This window comes from Falco biarmicus, chromosome 8 (assembly GCF_023638135.1).
Source record: "Falco biarmicus isolate bFalBia1 chromosome 8, bFalBia1.pri, whole genome shotgun sequence".
Taxonomy (NCBI): domain Eukaryota; kingdom Metazoa; phylum Chordata; class Aves; order Falconiformes; family Falconidae; genus Falco; species Falco biarmicus.
In genome coordinates, this window is record NC_079295.1 from 25,254,649 (window position 1) to 25,281,497 (window position 26,849).

Here is a 26,849-nt window from a genome sequence, read left to right on the forward strand (position 1 = left end):
CCCTCCATCACTGTAAAATTTCAGATATGCCTTCATAAGGCAAACCCTTTTCACTGTTGGTTATGTGATGCCACATTTCTGCCTGGATGGACAAATGTCAAGGCTCAGCCAAAGTCTGGTTGTCTGGCCAGACTTCCAGCAATCACATAGCCAAGAGGGAAAGTCCTCAAATTTTACTACTTACATGTTATTTCAGGGTGGAAAAATTGGGTATGTCCAAATTTTTCTGAGTATTTGGTAGTTCTGTCTTTGGCTCCTTTGAATCATCATCAGCCAAGCATTTTGAAGAGTATCTTCGGCAGGCTGGATCCAAAGGTGACCTGCGTGTTTCTGGCCTATATCTTCACTATTCTGGGCTTTATTAAAGTAATAATTTATGTGACATGACCTACACATCCTTTAATGGGTAGTTATAACACCTTTAGAAAAGAAATTGTGACCTACAAAAGTGCAGTCCTGCACTTATTTCAAACAAGTACACCCGTAGAAAAGTGCTGTGAGCATCAACTTACAAATACACTTCAAAACTCTCTTTTTCACATTACTGCCTTTCCACTCTTGGAGCTCCCTTGAACATTGGCTGATTTTCAGTTAACTGGAGGTGTTGAACAGTGCATTTTAATGTGTGCACAACTGTTAAAGACTGTTAAGGACAGAATCAGCCAGTTAATTTCTTTTTATTTTTTTACTTTTGACATTAGGAAGGACACAAGCCTAGGTCTCCAGAAGCTGAAAGAACAGAGCTAAGTTCTCAGCCAAAATGTGTCATATACTGGCACTTACACAAAACCAGATGACTCAACAGAAGACACTGCTTCATAGTTTAAGATATCTCACTTCTTGGCTAACGTAACTTTCAATTGTTTCTTTTTCATCTGATACTATATGTATATATGCGTATTTTTTGAAAACTATTTTAATAATTTATGAACTTTGTTGTTTTTCAAGAAACCGGTTTCAATACAGTATTGGGTCCACACATTTGAAATACATTATAGACAGAACCACCACAGCCAATTTTTTCTTCACTGTTCAGTCTTCAAACATAACTCATATCTACTAAGTTTGAAAAAGTCTTGACTTTGTTTCATTCTCAGTATAATTCATTGTGAAAGATTTGAGTATTTCAAGCTCTTTACAATATATTTAACCATCTGCACTTATATTCAACTTGCTCCATAGCTTTCCACATATAATACAAATTTTGGATTAAAAGAAAGCCTTACATTTACTATTCTGTAACCTGGAATTATATAAATTCTTCCGTTACATACCGACAAATTGTTTTCTATACATGCTTCCATTTTATTTTCAACACTTACCATATAGCCTTGGACATTTCAGCACATGCATTTTTTATTTTTGAACACCAAATAATATTCTCATGTGTTTTGAGACACATTTATTCATGGTAATAAATTAACCAATTTATTCATGACTACCTTTTTTTGTTCTATGTAATGGTTTTTAATTTAAAATTTGGGCAATTTTAGGAGTTTATTGAATAGTATTTTTTCCTGTTTGCTCTGAAGACCTCAGTTAGCAGACTCATCACACAATGGCACATTATAGTATCATGTAAGGAAAAAGGCAAACATTATCTGGATCACAGTTGACATCTGATAAAACACTGCAGCTTCAGCAACATCAACATTATTACAAAGCTAATTGTAAGGAACCATAACTCCTCTACATTATGTTTTAGGAGCAAATACTCCAGTGGCTTCACTGAAGGCTGGTGGTGCCATAAAGCACCTACCCCTCTCAGTGGTGGTGGCAGTCTACCTTTATCAGAACGCTTAATGACAGCCGCTTACAGCGGTAGAAATTACAGAGATTTCTCATGTATTGACTGCTGCCTTTCATCAGAGGACTAAATCTTAGCTCTCCAGTAGAGACTGGAGAGGCTCTGGTGGGTTCTCCAAAATCCCACTGTTAATCATGTCCAAGCCATAACAGGACGGAGTATGCATTATCATTCAGATGTTTATTATTCAAATACCTATGAAAAAATAGAATTTATCTTACCAAAAGGAGGAGACTCTCTCCCATCTTCTAATCCTGAATCTCGTTCTCTGTCTCTCTTTCTGTGTTTATGTCCACGGTGCCTATGGCGTCGGTGACTTTTTCTTCCACCCAGTGGCACATGAACTCCAATGAACAATGTTCGATGGCCTATATGTATAAAAAAAATATTTTTTTTTAAAATGGGCTGTGGCAACATAAGAACAATATTAATAACTATAATAGCATTAATGATGTAATAATTATTATAATTGTGTATTGTAGAATATTGATTATTCTAATGTTAATAGTCATAACATTATTGATTACAATATTGATAATGCAGCATCACAGACATAGAACCCCTTGATACAGGACAAATCCCAGTATTGAAGTCCTTATGTTGCAGTGCCAGATTCTTTTTTTTTTCTTCAGATTTGCATCTCTGTGCATGAACTTTCATTAAAGCCAGACAGGTGTTCTGTAAAATGTCTTCCAAAACAGTAACATGAAGAGACACATGGATCTCTTTGCATTGAACATTTGGTAAAATTGCTGTTTGCTATGTGTGTACAGGAACTTTACAAAACTCATTGCTATTTATGAGCCAAACCTTGACAGAATTCTTGTAGGACTGAAGGGAAAAGGAAAAAAAGAAAAGAAGAAAAAAAAGAGACCAAAAACCCAATAAAACACTATGGAAGTTAGACTGAAAAATTCCTACACAATTTTATGTGCTTGCATCATAAATATGTTGCTGGTAGCTTATTGTACTTGCATTCCTTCTACTTTATTTAATAAAATACATAAGAAGGTACACATTGCCATGCCTGCCACCATCTTTGAGCCTGAGGGATTTTATGTTGCTGATCAAGCCCAAAAGATTTAGCTCTCTTAGCTCTGTGGGCTAACAGGATCAGAGCACAGTAAAGCATTTAGAAGGGGGAGAGCCCGGGAAATGTGCAGAAAGTACAACACAACAGAACAAATGGGAAAGGAATCATGACTCACTACAGGCAGGTCTCCTACATTTACTCAGCAGAAAGACACAGTCCAGATTAACCATCTCAAATAACATTTATTTTCTCCTTGAAATGAGCATAACACAGCTAGTGGATAATTGCTGCTTTGCTGTAATCATTCGGCAGTGTCAATCATCTGAAAAAGGTCAAGAACATTAAGCTAAGTTAGCACGTGATCTCTAATCCCACGGGGACTCCATCGGGGGCAGAAAACACAGCAAGGCAGCATTTGTCACAATACATCAAAGAAATTCAAGCCTGACAGGAATTCTCTGCAGAGGCAGGGCTACAAAAGCTGGAGAAAGGCTCTGGATACCACACTAGTTACTTCAACTTTGATTCATGTAGTGGAGACAAGAAAACAGAGGCATCAATTTTTGGGAGACTATTCCTGTAAAGTCAGGAGATTTTTCTGAAGCAAAGGCCACGAGTTGAAAAAAAAAATATATTTTTTTTTTAGATACCTCGTTCTTCTTGCTTATTACATTTAACCCAAGAAATGCTTTAAAGAGAACTGCTGCCTTTGGAGTATTCCAAATGCACTGCAGTCAGTGGTGCATGAAACAAGGGAAAATGTATTCCATAGAAAGAATTTATTAAAAAGATACTGAAGGACAGCAGTAACGTAGTACTCAGCACTTCCTTGTCCTGTTCCTTGGGTAGAAAAAAACACAAAACAACATTTTGAAAGGAAGGGAGTTACCTTTCTAAGACTTTAATCACATCCAGAGGTACAAATAGATAGCTTTTTTCATTTAGTAATTTAATACATTCCTGCTGCTTTGTGATAGAAGTGGCCATGCTTATCCTAGTTTTGTGCCACTTCAATGCTCAGTTAGTGCCTGCCTCAGGAAACGCAGGTTCTGGTTCACACTTCAATTAATTTCCAGGACTTGAGTCCAGACTGTTTTTTATTCAGTAAACTGGGAAAAAGTCCCTAAAATGCCAGAACATTCGTGTGTGTCTGAATGCCACAACAATTATTCTTATACAGGCAGAATCAGTTCACACTGAAAAGAAAAGAAGCACCTGGAAACTGAAAGAGATGATCAGGAAAAAGCAAAATTCATTTTATCCCTTCTGTGTGAACCTACTGAGCGTAACAGATTTCTACCAAGGCATAATTTCAATAAACACAGAGAAGATTCTAAGTCCTTGTAACAAGGTTCAGGCAAATGAGAGGGAAAAAAAGAAACTGACAGGGGAAAAGGAATAGTTTTCTATAGAAAAATGATAAGATCAAAAAGCAAAAGTAAAAAATCTGAAAGAGTTAAGAAGTTCTGGTTTATTAAAAGAGCATAAGTGTTAAGCAAAAAAAAGACCAGCTGGGAACAAAGGAAAAATTAATGAAATCTAAATGACAGTGGAATAAAAGAAATCCAACGAGTAAAATGACCTTTACTCCAAGTAACTTTTTAAAGTAAAGATAACAAACTAGTGCCCAGAATGTAGAGGACTTTTTCCTGTACAAATTGACTGAGACATGACTAAAGAAGAGTTTCCAGTGAGGTCTAACTTTCCCAGGCCCAGAATGCCAGCCCCAAGGCTCCCCTGCAGTCTCCAGGGCAGAGCAGGGCAGAAGCACCATGCTTTCTCTAACAGACAGTTTCTTGCTGCCTTACTCTGGAGGGGAGCATCCACACCTGTTCCAATGAAGTTCTTCAACATAGATTTCTTTTTTCCCTAAAGACTTACATTATTTAAACATGAGAATAATTTGAAGATGAGAATAAAGAAGAACTCTGCTTAATATAAAACTTCTAACAGAAGTATCAAATGAACCCTTAAACCACAATTCCAAAACAAGGATTTTTGCAAAACATTTGTCCAAAAATGCTACATTTCAAGATCTAAAGAGGATTTTTTTTTATTCCTGTTGCTATAAGCAAGTCCCAAAAATCAGTCAGACTCTGTCATTTTAATGTGGTGCACAAAAGCAGTTATCATAAGATTTCTGTCCCAGCATACCAGAAATAGAGATTGCTGATAGCTCCTGAACATCACTGACATCAACAGTAAAATTCCAAGTGACACCAACAGAAGCACGTTTCCTCCCCAAAAATGCAAAACTGGGTAAAGAGAACTGGGTTTTTAAACAGACAATTTTATACCCCCAGCACCTATATTTACTATAAGATCTTGGTTAAACAGACTAAAATTTCCAAAGAAAACACATCTATAATTTTAATTTGGCCAGAGTCAATTGCAGGATATCATACAGAATTCAGATTTGTTCTTTTACAGTTTATAACTAATTGTACAAAGGCATTTCTTTCATTTATATTTAAGACATTTTTGTGTGTTTTATTATTTACTTCATCGGGATGCCATCTAAAAATGCCTGAATATTGCTTAAATATTTTAAAACAATTCTGCTCTGTTGTACATTTGCACAGTGTCTAACTCAATTAGATCATAATTTCTTAATCTTTTTGCAAGGCTAAAAAGGCACTACAGTATAGGAAATAGTAACAACTGTAAGTTACACAAGAGCACATACTGTTTACAACAGGTACAGCCTAACAACCATTCTCACACAGAAATTACAGTTTTAAGAGGTGAGCGTAACAATGGATTTTAACTCTTTAAAATGAAGTCTTCAAAAATACTATGCTGAGCATCACTTTCAGACAGTTTTATCACCTGCACCGTATACTGTATGCTGTAGAGTCCCATCACCTAAGAAAGGGCTAAAGTTGTAAGTCAAAAAACTACAAACGCATTCATGTTTTATGATTTGTTGCACAATTACAGAACGGGTTTTTTCAATTTTATTTTTCCAGTGGCTGTGTTTTCCTGCAAAAAATGTTAACAGCCAAAGTGGCCAATTACGGTTTATTTTATTATTACTACAGTCAGTCAGTTAGTTTGGTTTGCTTCTCCACTCTTCCAAAGAACCATCCTGTAACGGGAAAAAGCATACAGGAAAGATTTCTTTATTCTGCATCTCTCAGCCAAGGACTATGGTAGATACTTCGTGCATGCATGCACAGCCACATGTAATCATGTCCATGGAAACATATATAGATAAAATGCACACAGGTACATGCATGCAGATTTAGGGTTCTGGACACGCTTTAGAGTTTGGCCTGTTATCCTTTCTTAGAAAAATATGTACAGCTAATAGATCAAAAAGGATTTCTCATGCTAATTCTTCCTTCAGAGTAAATGAAAGAATTTCTATGCTGAGAGAGATTTATTCCTCTCCACTGTTTATATTATGTTTGATTTATGTTATAATTTTAAAAATCAGAACTAATTTAGGTATCAGTGAGCCACAGCATTTATCTGGTCTTCCCAAGCTTTTTCAAGTAACCTTACATTAACATCAATAGAGTTTTATCATGGAAAGACTATGATTCTGTTCCTGCAAAAACATACTCCAAACTAAAATGTTGATTTACTCCAGATGTGCTGCTAGGAAAGCTAAACATGGGCACATGCATATTTTCAGTATTAGGATTTAGAGGTGAATCATTTTTAAAAACTAAAACTCTGCGAAAATACATTAATACACAAAGATCATTGACAATCTGAAAGCTTATTAAAGAAATGCAATACACTGATCTGCTCTGCAACGTCATCTTTATACAATGTCGCACATCTACTTTTAAATTATATAAATATTGTTTTTAACAAAAGACTATTCTTAATTAAACTTGACATAGCTGGGGAACAAAACCCAGAATATAAAGTTAGTTCAAATTATGCATTTACAGCATGAGAGGCTTTGTCTCCTTGTAGTTTACCTTCAAAACATTAAAACACTCCTTAAGTAAAAATATTTTAAGGATTAAATTAATAATTACCCTTGTTATAAAGTGTTTTTTAATTCTTACAGGATTACATTAATAAATCCAAACTGTATTATAAAAGGTTGAAAAGGGACCCTCTTAATTATATTTAATTTTCAGACAGAAGAAAGCTTATGTAGAAATCAGGATTTCCCCTAAACTCTTGAAGAAAAAGTGTATTGTGTAAATATCTCCACTTTGTGGAGGTATGAATTCTTTACCCCCAAAAAGACAGACATGAAATACACAGTAGTAATATGAATGCATCTTGCAGAAACCTTTCTCAGATTAAAATCTAAGTAGACAGGTTGCTTAGAGTTGTCGTATTCCAAAAAAAGAAATTCTTCCTTAAATCTAAATCTTATTTTAAGAACCCAATGGCAAATTAACCATCTAAAAAGACAACCTCAGAAAAGCAAATATTTTCTGCACTTTCCACCTCTTGGAAATGACAGATGTAACATCTAGAAATGATTTTCAGAACCTGGCAGTCTGGGTCTTTAAAGCAGAAGCTTGTCCTAGCTATCTGTCTTACTCATTAAATAAATGGAAAGGAAGAGAAGCGTAGTTCGATTGCTAAAGCTTTGAAAACATATATCTCATTATAATTTACGGTGCTTAACAACTTAGGAATTTCTGGAAATCCCACTACAACTGTCTGAAATGGATGTGACATTGCAAGGGAAAATGGAGATGGAGAGAAAGTAATTGTAAATGTTTCCCCTAATTTAGAGGAATTAAGATCTTTTTAATAGACCTCTAAGAGTATGGGTATTTTTGCCCCAGTGCCTCACATTTTAACACAGAAAACACACACCCATTTGGCTGGGAGAAAAACATACGAAGCACCTTCACCTCCCCACTTCCCCATCAATAGAGGCTCTACAGGTTTCCGTGTTACAGCAGGCATGTGGGACTCGAGTGCTTAGTGAACCAGCCAAGCTGGTGCCTGTTGCACAAAAAGTGACTGTCCTCGATTTGAAGATCCATGAGCGCCAGGTGCCCATGGTACATCTGCCTGTGCTGCCTTCCACTCAGAATGATCTGAATCTGCCTTAGGCACCTACTGAGACAAAGGCTTTCAAATTCCTGCTCACCAGCATGACGGACAGAAGGACAGGGGCAGCTAACAAAACAGATGGGTCTTGAAAAAGCAAAGGCAGGCTTCTATAACCTACTAAGGAAACACACTGCAAAGTCAAGATGCCTCGAGGGTGAATATTTTGCCAGTGGTTCAAGCCAAGTCCTAAATGATTGCTGACCTCAGCAGGACTGGAGGGGTTTCTCCCTCTCCTGGAAAACACTCAACGCCTTGAAGCCTCTTTCGTGTATTGCCAGCTAGAGCTGAACCAAATGCAATTTTCCATCCCCTCAAAAATGAACAGTGATGTAGAGAGAGGAAACCAGCAGCCCATGTAGAGTTAAAAAAAATTGCTTTTTTCCTTATAGGAGAAAAAATTATTATGGTGGATTGTGTAGGAGTAGAGAGTACATGACTCATGATTCGTTATTGTGGTGCAGCAGGGAGGCAGAGCTAAAGAGAAAGCAGAAAGGACAAAAGCAATGCTTCCTAAACCAACAGTTTATATTGCTGTTTGTGGCTATGGCTTGCTGGGGTACATTTTTCACCTTTTTGCCATGCTGTAATTTGGAAGAACTGACAAGAAAGCCTTCACAAATTTTTCAGATCATACATGTAACTTATGTTCTAGGTTAATTTACAATAGAAATTATGTAGAAAAAAAAAATTAAAGCAATATCCCTGGCCCAAGAAAGCATTGAGGACATACTAAATATGGAGGACAAGAGCATCTCACTGAAGTCATTAAAGTTAAGTACCTTTTAAAGAGCCCCTGATCAATCACTGCCCTCCCAACAAATCTCTCCTTTTAACAAAACATTTTTCCAGGTTGCAGCTGGGCAAAAAGTCTTTTTAACTGCACTTATGTTCATTCCTGATTTCCCCCACGTTGCTCCAGGAATCCAGAGGTGGTCTATGCACAGTCCTAGCATGAGATTAGGTCTCAGACCTTGCCAGCCAATAGCAAAAAAAGTCAGCAGACACAGAACTTAGAAGGACCATCTCAGACAGACACACACACATTCCAGTGATGGAAGGTGAAGCTGGGGTTACTGGAGAGAAGAATTTGACCTATATTTCTAAATTAGCAACTAGCAAAAAATTCGGTACTAGCACAACTGTATGTATGTTAAAAATGGAATGGTTTTGTCTTCTGATTGTTTTGCAGCTTTCACCAATAATGACAAGTTGGTTTATGCCAATTTCATTTATCAGAATTTCACAAGGTGAAACATTTGGAAATATTAGTCGTCACAAATACTGAAAAGGTTTCTTGTCAGTAAAGCTCAAAGTCAAACTTCAAAACCCAAAGCTTATGACTTTGGCATTCAGCCAATGCTATGTGATAACTTCTTTGCTTTCATTATTTCATTATTCTTCATGTGAACTTTCAATGAGATTTTGTGAAAATGTCCTGCAGAGTTACCAACAAATCTTCAAGGTGAACCACCTTCCCACAAACATGGGACTACCTGGGAAGAGACAACAGACCCATGCAAAGGGACCAAACCAGGCGATTGCCAAGGCAAGAGAGCAAGCATAGCTCAGGGGAAAAGCAAGTGAGATTTCAAGGAATATTGAGACACAGGAAAAAGGCGACAAAACTCAATGAGGGGCACTACAGAAAGATGTGCCTTAGAAATTACATGTAGAACAAGCTAGGGCATGTAATACCTGGTAGGCAACACGATAAAAGAATTCAGTGCTTGCAAAGGCACAATGGTTCTTTTTGAGAGCCTTTTGCAAAGACCTACAGCTGTACAACTACATCTGACATTACAGGCATAGACTAACACACATCTCCCTCCAGGTCTTTACTTCCACAGTTTATATTCTACCCCTCTAAGTCTAACGAACATCAGAATGAATGGGGGACCCAAGGGAAGCAGAGGCAAGGAAGCTCCAAGCCAGGGATCTGTACTGACAGGGTAACTAATTTTTGCAATAGGCTGTAGCATCCTGGCAGCCAAAGGGAGGGGAGACCTTGGTCAATGTTCCTGTCTGGCCAAGCAGAACTAGTAAGCTGACTTGTTTCTACATGGAGGCAAAGCTGAATCAAGGCCAGCAGGTTAGTAAGATTTATCTTCTTTCAGTCCTGTGAGCTGCTAGGTTCTATTAATTTTCAGGTAAATAATGTCAGTGGCAGACAGGTCCACTATTATGTTCTTTCTATAAAAAACATCCAGTCTTTGAGAATAAAAGCCTACTTCAATATCTGGAGCTACTCAGATTCTTACTAAAAAATATATGAAGATTAGAGCTCAATCACAATGAGTTTTTCATATATTAACCCTAACTGTATAAAATGAAAATTTTGTTAAAATATTTTTTAAACTACTATGACAGGCTAGAACAGATGTAAAAAGAAGTAATAACTAAAATAACTGTTTTTTTAAAAAGAATAATTAAATACTCTGGGATATTTTTTTTTTTTGGTCAGCAGGACATCTACTATCAAAATTAATCTTAACGCAGGTTGTTAAATAGAAAACATCTCTATAAGCATAAAACATTCTAAATTAATTTTTTATTTATTAAGTTTAAATCTTCAGCTTCTGCATCATATTTAGAGTTGTACTAGCGATGTTTATTTCCTAATTTAGCTTTAAGTCTTTTGTGACTTTCATTAATCAGTACACATCACCTAAATTTTGTCAAAAGTATCAGAATGCATATTCTAATGTATGGTGATTTATATACTGGATATGGTGTTTTATGTGTCCTGAGAGATGTGAAAGATGGGAAACAATTTCCCATGAAACAAATTTTTCCCACAGCACTTAAGCAGGTAAAATGTTATGAAACAAAAAAAGCTTAAGCAAAATCTTGACTTTTCTGAATCAAGGATCATTTTGTGATTTTCTTTAACAGAGCCAGAATTCATCCCCAATTCATGCCTGGATCTCCACGTAACAACCTTATCTCCAGCCACTGCTCTACCAAAGCTGCTTCTCAAGCCACGCCACAGTAATACCCACAGCAGTTCTGAAATCCTGCCACAGAAACCTAGGATCTGCAGCTGACCACCTCCAGCAAGGACAGCCATGGAACAGTCATTTTCATTCTCAACTAATATTCTGGGCACAAGCAAAAGACCTTAGAGTGTACTTTGTGCCAATCCTGTTGCGTATCTATATAGTCCAAAATTCTCAGTGCAGAGAGAATCTGAGGTCTCCAGACACCTACAGATCAATCCAAATATTTTTAATCTATGAGAGAAAAAGTAGGTGTATCCATTTTGTCAGAAACTTACTACTGAATGTGCATTGAAGCAACAGCAATCAGTGACAACATCACAGAGTATGCTGAGTGCAACTGTTGTTGACGTGCACATCTGTTTATGAAAACTTGACTACCTGCTCCCAGTCCTTTTGCAATTAAGTACTTTAGTATCCAGAATCAGTGCCCAATTCTCATCTAGGAATACCACCACTGATAAAGAATATATTTCAGTAGTAATTTTGTCTGTACACACAATGAAAGATAACATGCAAAAAATATGATTATAACCAGGGAGATAGGGTTCTTGGTTTGCTTTTAGAAATGCTTTCTTTGCCCCCTCATTAATGCAATGGTCAGACAAATGACCTGTTTAGTATTACTGACTGATCCCGACCTTACAACTCAGGAAAAATTAATTATGTGAAAAATCATTCATGCTGAAAATCTGCATGCCAAAGTTCTGCTAACAATCCACCTCTGAAGTACTGCAAAGCTTAAGTAAAAAGACACAATTAGCAGTACACATTGCAAGTATCATTACTGACACCAAGACAAGCACCACATCTCTTCTGTTCCCATAAGTACTGCAGTTCCCATCCTATCTCCCCAAATTTTTACTATACTGCACAGGGAAAGAAAACACAGATCTAGAGAGATTGAGGCAAAATTCTGGTCTTGCAGTTGTTCTTCCAGGCAGCATTAATCACCATGATATTTTCATGCTTTCAGCAAGATATGTACTTGCAATGTATTTGCACAATGGCTGCCCCAAAATACACAAATACAAGTATTTGCTGGGCCAAGAAATTTCAGATGGAAATTTTAGTACACATTTAAATCAGTATTTCAGACATTTGAATGCTGATAATCTAAAATTAAAAAATAGCAAAATACTTACAATTTTAAGATTCAGAAGAAATTGAATACTGTTTTTCATATTTCAACAACCTTTAGTTCTTCATATGAATTGTGAGTTTTGAAGTGTTGCTGATACAGTGCTACTAAAACTCTGTCAAAACTAGTCTTTGCTAGAATATTCACTAACTAGCTATTGACATTTTTAAAACATAAACCCAATTAAATGTCTGTCAAAGAGCTAATTACATAACACATATTAATTATCTAATTATATGATTTTTACAAAGCTATGCAATTAGCACCTGATTATATAATTTCATATTTTACACTTGTTATGTCATTAGGAAAAGGTAAGTTTTCAGCAAAACCCAACACAGTGTACGTTGGTTAAGAATAGGACAGTGACATTTGTGAGTCACATCCACTGTTTCCAGATGGAAAAGTGCCTAGATGTGCTGTGAAACAAATGGACATGCTATTAACAGCAACTCAATATTAAAATTTATAATCTATTCAGATATTTTTATGTCACTTGGTATTTCTGGATGCAGTGTATTTAAGATACACTGATCTCTTAGAGTGGACATGAAATTTATCTGAGAAAGCTAACTGCATTATGTCAGATTCTACATTGAATAATTATTTGGTTAGACTATTATGAAGCATGTGATTTTATTTTAAAGAAAAGACAACTATGGCTAACTACAGAATTTTTCAGTGTTCCAAACAATTTAAATTGATGGAAAGGTGGGGGGTCACCATCATGTTGCAATTTCTATTTCTGATTCTAGAAGCAGATTTTTGAAATAATATTTTCACTGATATTTCAAAGGAGCAACCCTATACATTTAGGATGGTGGGGGTAAATAGTAATTAAATACAATTTTTAAATTACGCACTTGTTCAGATTTTGAGATGAGGCTTTAGGTTGTGTGTAGTCACACACAAAGCATCATAGTAATTCTGATTGCCTTAACACTTGAGTCTACAACTGAGCTTAAAGATGTGATTCTCCAGAAAACTGTCCATTTTTAAAATGCTACCTTACCTTCATCAGTAAAATGACTCAGCAAAAGGACATTTTTCTGGGTAGGCTCACCCCAAAAGAAACTCTGGGAGTCAGTATCATGGAGAAGGGAAGGCAGGGAATTCCTCTGTCAGGTGTTCTAAGGATACCAGATAGAATAGTTTCACTTTGTCCACAGATGCGATCAAGGGACTGAAGACTACAGAAGACTAAATGCGAGATTCAAAAAAGGGGGCTGTGTGCCTAAGTCCAAAACTGTCACTGCTAGCCTGATCCACTGGCTGCCACTTATCCCTAGAGACACCAAAACCCTACATGCCACCCCAGAAACATCTTACCTGAGATCTACCCTTGCACATGCTCAGACTTGCTCCAGATTGAGCAGAGAGATACCTACCTCATACATGCTACACTGCATTACATTTTACATCCTTTGTGACTATCTCATACCCACTGACACATCCAGGCCCCTTTCAAAATGCAGCCATGTCTGCATCTTTTTGAGGCACTGCTGAAGGAAGCAGGAACAAGGAGTTCCTGTGTATCATGTTGGTATTCACATTAAATCATCAATATGGCCATCATGCACCAGAAAACACGAAAGTCATAGAGTCACACAGCCAGAGAGAAAGGGCGGGGGGGCAGAGATCAAGGGTAGGCATTTAGAAAGCTCAGGTTCATGCACCTGATGGATGGAGATACATCTCTTTGGAGATACATCTCTTTAGACCAGAGGCAGTTAACTTTTCAGATGTAGGATGTTCAAATACACCCCAGATCTCAGTGTTTCTTTTTGGCTAGTTCCTGTGGCCTTTATGACAAAAGAACCTTCCATGTCCCACCACTATCAATTAAAATCTGCAAGTTTCAGTCTCAAGGATGGGATATCATATGTGAAACAGAAACTCAGTTTTGTCCAATCATTATGACTTGGGGGGTCACACAACTCAATGCAGGTGTGTAAATACGGTAGTAACCAGAATAAGTTTGGGATCCACCAAACAAACTGAAATGGGCCTCTTTCAGAGACTGAATTATCAGGCCAATATCATAAGACAGTTCTCACAATTTCTCAATTTCTTCTACATGGTGGTGTTTGGTGGTTTCTGCAGTGTATATTATCAAGTGTCAGTAAGTTTACACATTGGAATTGCATTTCAATAGTTTTAGAAGAAAGAGACAATGAAATGCACAGAAAAATAATCTCTCACCTTCTAGATCTTCCTTTTCAAAATGTGTTTTTAGAATGGAGCGAGTTCCACCTCTGTCCACAACAGCCTCTTCATCATTTCGCTGCAAAACAGAAAAAAGGACAGGTAAGCTGCTTCTCATTTGGAAATTATTTGCAAGACTGTGCAGTACTATGAAGTAAAGATGGTTTTAATATTCATTTACTCTTCTTACTCAGGAACAAAAAACTTTTTAATCTTCCTTATTAAAATCTATTCCTTATGCACCAGTTTTTATTGAGGTATGATTACAGCTAAGTTCTCCTTTTAAAACCCGCAAGATGATGAGTAAACACTGGTTACTGAGAATTAAGAAAAATGTGAGTCAATAGGACATTGAAAGAGCTGAGAGAAGAAATGTCTGATTGAGGCAGCTTTATTCTTGTGCTCTTGAAGAACAGGACTGCACACGTATTTTTGTCTTTATACAAGGATCCTGAGCTACATACAGAATTCCCAAATTATTAGCACTAACACTCATACTTTGGCAAAGCTAGAGAATGATACTCAGTGACAATATGATATGAAAGAAAACTTAAATACCATGAAAACAAGTGTCTTCGCTTACAAGTGAATTGCAAAGCTTTTGCTTTTCTTTACAAACACCAAGCTGTAATTTCAATAAAGGCAGATAGCACATACTAATAGCAGAAAACAGAAAAGCTATTCTTCCTCAGGAACATATGTTTCATGTTTAATTTTATACTATAGTCATACATGCCTTTTAACTGTATTCTTTGCTGCACTGTGAAAGTACTATGTGATGAATTAGTGTAATGTGCTTAGGCTAAAAAAGCCACAGAAATTAGTGATTTCAGTCACTTCTGACACGGGGGGGGCAGGGGGGGGTGGGAAATAATATCAAATTTCCCTAAGATAATTATTTTGAGAGTTCAGCAAAAAGGCACTGGATGCTGTGCTAAAATGAATATTGGCTTCACTATGAGTTTGACATCACCAATTGTAAAAAAACAGTTGCTAAATACAACCTGTATTTCACAACATGATTTAGAGTGGTTTCCAGTAAATGATGAAGAAGAAAAAAGGATGAATTATACAAAAACATCAGTTACTATATCATGAATATATATTTACTTGTCGTTAGTGGAAGGGTTTTAGTAAGTGATATTAGAACTAGAACTGCTTGATTTTGATACATAAAATTGGTATCTTAAAGGAAGTCTGAAGCAGGGGAATTTGAATAGCAATGTTACATGTTCAATATATATCTATATATAGAACGCAATAGAATATAACAAAAAATTAAACTACATCAGCACCCTCCTTAAAGAGCAGATGCCCCAGGCAAAAAGATTCACATCTAGAGCTGGATGCCGTACATTCTGGATGTAAGTTTTTGTTTCAAGCTCCTCTCTTTTTTAAAAATAGCTGTCATGCTGTAGCTATCTTATATAGAAAAATCCTAGGAATGTGTCACACCAAGCATCTGGGCTGTTAAAGAGAGACTGAGAGTGTTACAGTGTCTTTATTAGAGCTTTCCCGCAGATAATAGTATGTAACTAAAATCTCACAATAAGAAAAGGTCTTCCATTGAAACTGTTTTGTCTTTTAATAATTTAGAATTAGCTAATAATCTATTAAGATATACCAGGGCAGTATAATTTTGCACAAATCATTCGATCATCTTAGGTAAAATGAATCCATTATTTTAAGCAGTTAGACATAACTGGGCATCTTTGTCATGCTGGCATGATGCCACGCTCCTGGGTGAGTGGTTAGGCAGAATGCCAAAGCCCAGGTATTACAGCCACAGCAGTAGTGCTATTCTGGCAGAAGACATAGCCATCAGTATTTTACTGGTCCTGAAAAGGCCTTATGGAAGCAATGTTAGGGAAAATTTACAATGGGGAAAATACTACATTGCTGGACAGTTTAAAACCCTTACAGATCCTCTAAGTAAATTAAAAATAAATTAATTAATAATCTATCAAAATATGCTCACACACTTTGACTTCTCCTTTCCTATGTGTTTAGTTTTCAGCTTCTGGCAATCTTTTTCTTCCCTGCCTCCTCTTCTTGTAATGTCATAGCAAGTCTTGGCCTTGCCTCATTCTCAGAAGTGGGTTTATTCCATTAATATTACAGGGAAAAACAGCTTAATTGGGAGTATTGTGTTGTTGCCAATTCACTTGTCAAACCGAGCAAAGTCCAATTAAACAGGCCTTGCACTGTACACTCTCACTTCCCGGGGAGCAGTATGAAAGCCACCTTGCATCTACCAGTGCAAGAGTCACACTATATTTAGTGTAGAAGTAATTTCTGTGATTCCTGTAATGCCTCCTTGGAGGAGGGGAGAAGAGAAGGGCTAACCAGTAGTTTAGTGCAATTAGGTCTTAATCTCATTTGAAGGTAAGTACTGTCACAATAGAAGTAAAAACAGTGGGAGACTGCTCTGCTTTCCCATGAAGACTAGAGAGAGAAACTTAATTTCAGTTGGTAACGTTCTGCATATTAGCTTTTCAGGAAAATTATTGAATTATTATTTTTAAGTGTTGCAATACATTGCAGTTTCAAACGGAAAGTATAGGCAAGACTAACCATAAGACAGTCATGGAAGACAGAATTCATGCTCTGGATGACTTTTAACATACCAAGCAGCCACCAACCTCCACACTAACATCCTCAAAGCCAGGAATCAACTGCAGTTCTGCCCATCAGTTTCAGCAGGATCAGAATAAGGCAGGAAAACTAGATGTTTTTCACAACCATGCCATGTTTATGTCAGAATTCTACTGCTTTTTCCTTTCACCCCATTTGAAGATGAAGAAGGTCAGAAATTTTACATAGTGCATAAATCTGCTAGGACTGGGGTATTCAAACCATACTGACTTACTGCAGCAGTCTGCAAACAAATGTGTGGGCACACTGACCAGGTATGAGTCCTTGGAACTGTCCATTATTGCAATGAGTTGCTTGCTGAGTCCAGTGAACACTGTGGTCTACTGCTTAAAGCATGGGAGAGGGATCCAGGAAGTTCTCGAGTGCTAATCCTGGATCTGCCACCACTGACTTGCTGTGTGGCCTTGGGAAAGTCACTTAATCTCTGTGCCTCAGCTTCCCCATCTGTAAAATAGGGATAATAATACTTACTTATCTACCTTCCTCACCGGGCTGCTCTGCCATAATTAATATTCACACAGCATTTCAGAACTGTAAAGCACTACAGAAGTGCTAAGTCATTCAATTTAGGAAAGTTTACCCATGTGAAGAGATGATGATAGGAAACAACAGATTGATAAAAATCAACATTTAGGCATAAAATGTTTTTTTGACATCAAACCAACATATATTAATACCTTGTAGTAGTTTTACAGTGCACAGCTTTGACAACTTCAGTGGACAAAGTTTACATAAAAATAAACTTGTCATATATTTGTAAACAACCTAACATTTCTCTCTCTTTTTAATTGTATTTGTTAATATTTTATGGTTTTATATAGTTATCACACAATGATTTGCCTGAAATATAGGCACAAAACTATTCCCCTAAAGCAATAAAATATCAGCAAACACATGGCAGAAGAAATAATATATCCAGAATTAAAAAAGTAAGAAAAAGCCAAGGCTTTCACATGGAAACCACAAGTTCCTTAGAGATCAGGGGTCAGCAACTCTACTCAGTCCATGACTGCACCTCTTACGTTTTCAAAATGACTGCTGAAATGACCTTCACACAGCAGCATCTGCTGTATAAATTTCACAGGAAAAAAATCTATTTTAGTGAAAGAGTCTTATAAACAGTTGTTACTATTTTTATCCCTTCTTACTAGAAGTTTAAACAAAGCAGTGAGTATAGAAAAGCAGACAGTAGAGTCATCCTCTGCATCTTCTACAGTGCAACTGCATGTTATAACATTGAAATATGTATTTGAAATTGAACAAAATTAAAAGGAAATAAACCACCTTCAAAGACGTCTGGCTTCTACTTTTTGGTATGCAGTCGTGAAGGAAGAAGGTCGCCATGAGTGCTAGGAGTACTGATTTTTCAACCCTTATATCAACAACCTACTTATCAGAGTATAAAGTGAGGCTGCAACTCTTGCCAGGAATTGTGTGTGTCTTGGTTAGAAGGAATAAAAGGCCCATGGCTTAGAAACTGAAAACAAACATCGGAAGTGTGCTTTCCACCAATGTACTAATAAAGCTCACTACCCAGGATATTCCAAAGCGAGATAAATGACCTCCCAGAAAGCTTCCAAACATGACCCTCTTTAGCTATGATACAGCCCTAACTGCAATTCATAATGTGTTGCAAAGACGTTGATCCTTAAACCTGTCTGTCACCTCCCAGAACTGTGCACTGCCCTTCCACACCTCAGTTCAATTTAATTATTGGAGAAAATACACATTTAGAAAAGCTGAGAAACATCATTTTATGACAGCTGGGTTTGGGTGGTTTTAGTTACAGCACTTATAATTGTCTATGCTTTCATCATGTGGTAGATGATTGAGTGGAAAGAAGTGGATCTGTACAAAGGCATATGAAACAGATTTTTAAATATGTATGTGCTAGCGTAGACACATACACTTGTAGAATTTCAGTATATTTCTGGATGATGGAATTAGGACATATTCCTCATATTTTGGATGACAAGAAGGTAGATTAAAGTCTAGGTGACAATACACAGATCTGAAGTTATGTATACATTTATTATATGTATTCACTAAAAAAGGAAAACCAATACATGAGCTTAAAATATACTGTTGCATGTATCTTAAAAGCTACCTGAACAGTGCACATTCACTGAAGATCATCTGTGCTGATCGCTACAGTAAATGAAATAATAGTATAACAATAATATGTATTAGAAAATAGGAAATTGTTAGGACAATAGGAAATTACTATGCAGTTGCAATGAATACATCTCGCTGTCCTTCCTTTGGTAAGTACTCTGCTCCACTGGTATGATATTTGGTGCTAACCTATTTTGAACAGACAAGTAAAAATGGGTAACACTAGATTTTTCATTTTACATGGAAAACTAGAAATTTCTTTTCTTACTCCTTATTATCTAATTTTCATCACACTTGGCTACTTTTATTTTCTGCCTCCAATATTTGGTCAGTGTTTTCAATAAACTGGATGATTGCTTTCCTTTGAAATACAACACAAAAATCAGCTACAAAGAGTATTCATATTCCAGAATTTTTTTCAAAGTTTTTAAACCTTCAGTTAAAATCCTTTCCCTTTTTATTTAAATTCTTAATGCGCCCACAGCACAAATCATAACATAACCAAAAAGAATCCTTTTTCAGCATCTTCCTTTCTGTAAAACACATAGCAGAGCAGAAGCCATTTTGATTTTTTCTGCACTAGAAATAACGAGTATGACACACCTGCTGACTCATAAGGAAAATAATCATGGTATTAATTGCTTCTCCATATAAGCCACTTATTGATGATTAGACAACCTACATAATTCTCAAATACCATCTGGAACTCAGGAACGTCTGTCAGCATAAAACATTAAATACTGCATTCCTATAAACGATAGAAAGCTGTAATATAAAATTAATTTAGTTACTTTGTATTATCAATAATGACATGACTTAAAAGATGGAACTCTGTAATATATTCATTTCAGTTTATATAATTTATCATTAAGTCAGTGTTATAAACCCTGTGTATTCAACTTTCAAATGGTCTGTAATGAAATTCTGAACATTTATCTAGTCATCACATACATATCATGACTGCCTTCTCAGTCTGAAGATACTCCAGCATTATCACTTTGTGTTGTATTTATTTCACAGACCCATTACATGATATTTGTATTTTTAAGATCATTTTGATTAAGTTCAGCTTAACTTTTCATTAAAATGGCATTATTAAAGATACAGAAAAGTGAGCTTTTTGAACCTATGAGCTGCCAAGAGCATATTGGAAATATCTTGTAAAGGCAATTATCCTAAATGGCTAAAAAACTGTTTGCATGTAGATGGATGCGTCCCTGTTGTAGGAGGCAAATCAGTTCTGACTGCCATGTTCAACCTTGTCCTTTAAACTGTCCTTGAACAGACAGTCACACAAAACTGATTTAGTGCACCATGTGTATGCCCACAATTTAAATGCTATAATTCTTTTCTCTTTCTGAACACAAGCACAGGGGAAAAAGAAAAAAAACAACTTTTTGAATATTATTGTGTTTAATTGCTTGTATTACATGTAATCATATTTAGCAATCTTTTGAGGTAGAAAATACAGTTAATTTTATCTTTCTGATGAAATTTAATTGCTTTTCCATTCCACTAGCTATACTATATTCCTTTCCCCTCTACCAAAAAAGATCCATCAAAACACATTTATAATGCAATAAGGTCTGTTCTGTATTGTTTTTAAAACTGTCCCTTTAATTGTACTGGTTTTGTGGCAGCTTTCTGCAGTAATCACTACTAGTTAACATAAAGCACATATTCTTCTTGGTCAGCCCTGCTCCACATAGTTCAGGCTATGCAACAGTGTAGAAAGCAATTAGTTTTCATTCCAGATTTGCATCTTCCTCAGGGTTGCATGTCATATGCATAAAAGCATCCTTCTCTGTCTTTTCCCCCTCTTTTCTCTTTTTATAGCAAAAGCCAAGATACTGTTTAGCGTAACTCAATAAAGAAATACCATCTTCTGCAACACTGCTAAAAATTGCACTAATCAGCACTGGCTTCAAAGAACTGATTTGCCACTGACCTGAGACTGAGCACACATTTAATGAAATAATACAACTCCTGTAATATATAAACATACATAATCATTGCAGACATTAAATCTAGACACATAATATTGTTATAAATGTAATGAGATGGAACACAAGCAGAAAATGCATGCACTAATAACACAAAGCAGTTTTACAAACAAGTGAATGCTCATGTAATATGCTAATACACGTAATTCCTGTGTTTATCTACATTGAAGCATCCTGTGCTGGTTTCATACCATTATGCACAATACAGCCACTATGAACTGATGCATAAATTAATTCACAATTACTAGAATATTTCCTTATCATTTGATAAGGAACCTTCTTTCTTAGAAAAGCCATTTTAGGTAGAAACAATATGTTTCTTACATTTGCAAGACAAATATGTTACTTTATCTATTCTTCATGCACCTATTCAACTGAATACAAGATTTCTATCTAAAGAATATAAAACGGAAAATCAAGACAAAATAGTAGCTTAATTTCATGCTGTAGATGCCCCACTTTCTCTGCACTTTCCCACCAGAAAAGGACTCTGTTGTACTAATAGGTGCAGCAACAAAATATGGGGGGACAACACACGGACATGACAGACACCACAAACAAACCAACGTTCCCACTCAAAAGGCTTAATAAACCTGATGGAGCATTGGATATAACAATGAAATAATGTTGTTACATTCTTTCTGGATTCTGGTACCTGTTTTAAGCACCTACATTTAATTGCAACTATGCTTGCCATGTTTTGCATGCCTCGGAGTAAAATTATCAGGAATGCCTAAATTATTTGAGCACCTTACAAAACCCGAACAAGGCACTTAAGCTATTATATTCCTTTGAACATTTTCAGTCATATTATGAACATTTTCAGTCATATTAAAATTCTTGAAACTTCTTCCCTTCCTTCTTATCGTATCACATCTGCTGGAGTTGTAACCTCATCTTTATTCAATTGCTAGTCTCAGTCAGACCCCTGAACAAATGTGTGTTCCTTGCTAGTATTTAAGGGATGTAGAAGTTGGGTCACATCCATATGGGATTTTACTCCCTTTGCTTCATATTTTTCTTTACTACACTGTCAAATACTTAAAAGTTACGGAGGTGAGAACAGCACAGATTTCAATCTGAGGCATGGTTATTTTTTCCTCTGTGGTTATAATTCTAATGTCTTGTGTCATCCTAGTGTAGTCCCATTAGCTGAAATCCTCTTTTCTCACTTCATAGAAATGGCTATGTCAGACTACTATGGTGGTCCAAGAGCATGAAGATGGATGTGAAGGCTTTATTCAAAGCCCAAATGAGATTTACTTTTAGCTAGTCTGGGCTCTCTCGGCCCAATACCAGGTGAGGACAGATCCAGGATAGCAGCATTATTTGGTGTAGTTAGAAGTTAAACGTGCTGAGTTTAGCCCACTATGCAATAGGGTATTAGCTTCTGGGCAGCAAATGGACAAGTAAATTATGTTAATTGGCAGTTTCTTAATCAGCAGTATGATATATTGGGGTTTAAGTTGGATACACTTCCCATCTCAAAGGATCTGCTTTCAGTCTCAGAAAAGATTACATGCTTCCAGCTTTCTTTGCCTAGAAATAGGGTCAGGGAGAAGAATCATAGAAGGCAGTCTTCTTGCAACAGCTACTCATGTGGAAATAGCAAGTGCAAAGAAGAAAAGAGGTCACGAGCAACTAATTAGAACCTTTTAACAGCAACTACAACACAGGAAAGATAACTTTTTCTCTTCCCTTACAGCCACAAAAATAATGTAGTGTAGAGTCCGCACCTCTTACATACAAATGTATGCCAACCATAGTTCAAAACGCTACCTTTTTTTCTTTTTACATTACAAGCCAGCATAATCAAGATTAACTCCCTCTCAGAAACACTGATATTATTTTCAGTGATTCTACTGTTTCTCAGACATACCCACAATTTTCAGTTTATTTGACAAACACTCTCCACAAGCACAATCCAAGAATTAATCAAAGCAGCAAGGAGGATGTTCCAGGACAGAGATATTCTAAATTCAGATTAATTTGATAAAACTTCTGGTACCTAACTAAAGTTGCCTTAATTAGACATGACCACCATCAACTTTTCTAATAGTCTGTGCAAAGAGATCGGCACTTCCACAGGATAAGCAAGATCTTAGGTAGATTGTCACTGAATATGGGCTGAAAATTGGTGAGACTTAGGAGACTCCAATTTGGGCTGTCTGGAGAGACAGCATAGTAAACTAAACAGACTGCTAGTTTGATTAAGTGTGATCATTTCTGAATAGCCAAACTCATTGCTAACCTTCCAAGTAAGTTTGCCAACACTAGTAATATCATTGCTCTACTAGCTGTGAACATACCCTGACTGAAACAAATTAACTGAAGTGTTAAAAAAATAGTATGACCCTTTTGTCATCCATTGACAGGGAAAAATCAGCTTAGAATACCATACATTTTTCTGTTGCATGCCCAAAGATTAAATTGTATTCCTTGGGGTCCTTCAGAGTTGTCTTCTATATGATCTATTATCCTCCAGAAGAGAAAAGAAGATTGTGTTTGGTTTGTTTGGGTTTTTTAAACTGAAACTTGTAAATAACTTCTTTGAAGACAACTGACAAGTCTTTTGCCTGGCCAAAATGTATAAATTTGAATGTAGGGTTTAGCCTGAAGAGTTCCCCAATCACCTATATCTTCAGTGAGTAACTTCAGCAGAAAATCTAGAATAGATGACCCAGCACTTCTTATGTCCAAAGACTTAGGTTGATCTATATGATTTTGTTATCAAGGCACCTGTAATTCATGTGATTGAAAAACACAGATTTGAACCACCCAGAAATGTTCTGCTGCATGCAAATGAACAGTTGCCCTAATGGAAATTAAGAGATCTTTTGCACTGTCTGTAAGTCACAGCATAAGACAAGAAAAATTCTCCATCTCATAATTAGACAATGACATTCTGATTATCTTGGCTCTCACCCTTTATCTGCCTCAGATCATCAGTAAGCCATGATGACTGCAGAGGGCAATGCCTGAGAAAGCAGCTAGCAGCCACTCTATTCACCAAGATAAAAAAAATAATTATGTCCTCCAAGCCACTGATTATATTATCTCCTATCTGAAAGTTCAGGTAGTTTAATTAATTCACACAGGGATTAAGAAAAGCAGTAAACAATGCAACAGCAATGGAGGAAAATAAAAGGAAAGGCAGAAAAGAAGTGAGAGAATAAAACTGATAATGTGTTCTGAGAAATAAACAGATTTCAGACACCAAGTTTGAAGCTGCATCATTTCTGCCCAGGGAATGAAATACTGCACTGTAAAGAGAATTTTCATATCAAAGACCCACTCAAAATATATTGGGAAAGTGAGTGATCATGACAGTGGACTAGATAACAAGGGATCTGTATAGTTTAAAAATCTTGACAGTGCAAGCACACAAGATAATCAGGAATTTGAAATGCACTGCCAAAGAATCAAAGGTAAATATGAATTATAAACTGGTTCAAATTGGTCTTTCTACCTCTCAGAGATCTAAGAATTAGACTTGTACAAACTGCTTGTCTGCTGTAATCTGAAAACTTTAAACATCATCACTTCCATGACCTTGTTGTCCTACACTATCAAGATATTTGACCACAAAAACAAGCTAAAAGTTAGAAACAACTGATAGGACTTTAACAGCACTTTCTATTGAAGTTACAGAACATGACTTTTGGAAGGAAAAAGGGACAAGTATTACTAGAATAGAAAGTAAATGTGAACATGGCATTACCAGTTTATACATGTTTTGTCAGTGCTTCTATATGACAGGATTTTATTGTTTAAAAAAAAAGCATTATTATTTTCACTGTCAGTTTTCTCATAATGCCCATATGCAATAGAGAACAGCAAGGGAGGATACAATGATCTCCATCAGAGCTTTGAAGAGTATTAGCTAACCTTTAACTATTGTCTATTTTAGGAATTTGGGAGTCTTTTTGGTGATGGAAGCTATGATATTTGAAATAGAAAGGCTGTCAGGATTGCATTCCTGTTTTGGTAGGGAAACTTTTCCAAAGCAAAATTGTTTTTCAATCCTTCTCACAGGCATAGTATTTACCTGTTTATGTATCTATTTACTAGATAACAAGTATCACATTAAATTTCATCTTTCAGACTCCATCTCCTTGACTTAAATGTCCCCAGTGTTCACTATTTTGAGAAAATGGCAGAAATTACTAGATGTCAAGTTTTACTGACACAACACAAGTAATGATTTCTTTTTAATTACATATCGTTACTTGTATTTCACTATACTGCTCTAAAGTGAAAACAATTACAGGCACAATGTTGAAAAATAATATACAGCAGATGCTCTTCATACCCTTCCTTGCCAAGACACCACCATCTCCTTTTGTTAAAGAATGGATTTCATTCATGGATTCAAGAAAGAAAAATTCTTATAATTTAAACATTATGCCACAAGCTACATGGATCAGTGGTTCATTTATTAGAAGTTTGTACCAGGCTTAGAACTACTCCTCTTCTGTCATGTTGTCAATGTAGGCACTAAACAAAAAATAATAATCTGCTGATCTGTATTTGATCTTTTAAGTATCCTTCCTTACATATGCAAATTCTGCCCACCTTTTCTTTAATTGCATTGTTATTAAATATGTACAAGTATGCATGTGTGGAGAAAGATAATAGTGTCTGTGAGCTCCATTGACATACACATTGCAAATATATGCGTGATATGACCATCGATAATTCAAATAAAGGACCTTTACATTATATAACTATTGAAATAGTTGTAAATAATAGTACATTATAGCTTGTAGGTATACAAACAATAAATACCCTCAGGTTAAGAATACTTGGCAACCTAAGTATAATAAGATGTGCACAATTAACACGCCTGCCCAGTCATTAACAGGTTATACTTAACTTTATAGACTACAGAAGGAGTTTAAAGGAAGAGCTTGAACAAAGACCGGGCACAGTAAGAGAAAATGCACTTGTAAGATGAATAGCAACTGGGAAATCAAAACCAATGCTGCCAGTACAGCAAACACAAAATTCAACTTCGTGGTAAAATACCTCTCTCTTGGAAGGGAAAGGAGAATGCAAGTTGTAAAGCTTTTAAAAGAAGGACTATAAGGTTGTGTTTGTGAAGATGGGCATATAAACTTTAAAAAACAAGTGGTGCAGGCAGAGTGATAAGCAAGGGTGGTATTAACACCAGTAATCAAGTGAAGCAAAGCTGTAGAGCATTAACGCCAGACAGGCAGATGAGATGCTAACAGTCACAGTGTTAAGAAAAGCAGGCCTTCAATCTGATTTACGGCTATATGGACAAACAGGAGCTGTCAGACCTCAGAGCTGCATAGACCAAGAATAGCACATCAGGAAAGAAAAGAAAACCCAGGAGTTTTTTCTGACATGATCATATTTTTTGTGACCACTGAAGACCAAGAAAATTTCTGAGATGGGTAGAGTTTAACCAGAGTAAGGCAAGACTACTAAAAAATAAAGTAGCAATGCCTTCATAAAGATTATGTTTATGACTACATTATCTGAAGTAAGGTGTGGAGGAGGATGCAAAGGCTGAGGACGGATTCCTGAGAGATCTAAATACACACCTACATACATGAGGAGGAGGAGGAGGAGAGGGAGACCCACCCAATAAGAAACTAAGTCTGAAAAGAGAGAGAATCAACAAGGACAAAATTACAAATGTCTAAGAACAACAAAATTTAGTGAAGACTATAACATAGCATTGCAGAGAGATGACAGATGGAGTGGAGGAGAATAAAGGACTAGCCTGGAATTCCTCCAGGAAGAAGTCAAGTGGAACATTAGTGAGATACATTTCAGCACAAAGGACAGAAACCAGAAGTGAGCAGTTCTAGAAAGGCATTAGAAG

General features: G+C 36.3%; 1 protein-coding gene across 7 annotated transcripts in view; it reads right to left on the reverse strand.

Moving 5' to 3' along the window:
• The window catches only part of SLC4A10 (solute carrier family 4 member 10), a 162,041-nt gene that overhangs the window by 88,608 nt on the left and 46,584 nt on the right, over positions 1-26,849 (reverse strand). For 5 of the 7 annotated variants that reach the window (XR_008823484.1, XM_056348877.1, XM_056348876.1 and 2 more), the window contains exons 2-3: positions 14,220-14,301; positions 2,029-2,175 (exon numbers count right to left, since the gene is read on the reverse strand). Coding sequence is in view for 6 of the 7 variants with exons in the window: in XM_056348877.1 (XP_056204852.1) it covers positions 2,029-2,175; positions 14,220-14,301 (229 nt within the window). In the remaining variant the exon portion in view is untranslated. Of the gene's footprint in view, positions 1-2,028; positions 2,176-14,219; positions 14,302-17,128; positions 17,322-26,849 lie in introns of all 7 variants that reach the window. The other 2 variants (XM_056348879.1, XM_056348878.1) reach the window with 1 other exon arrangement.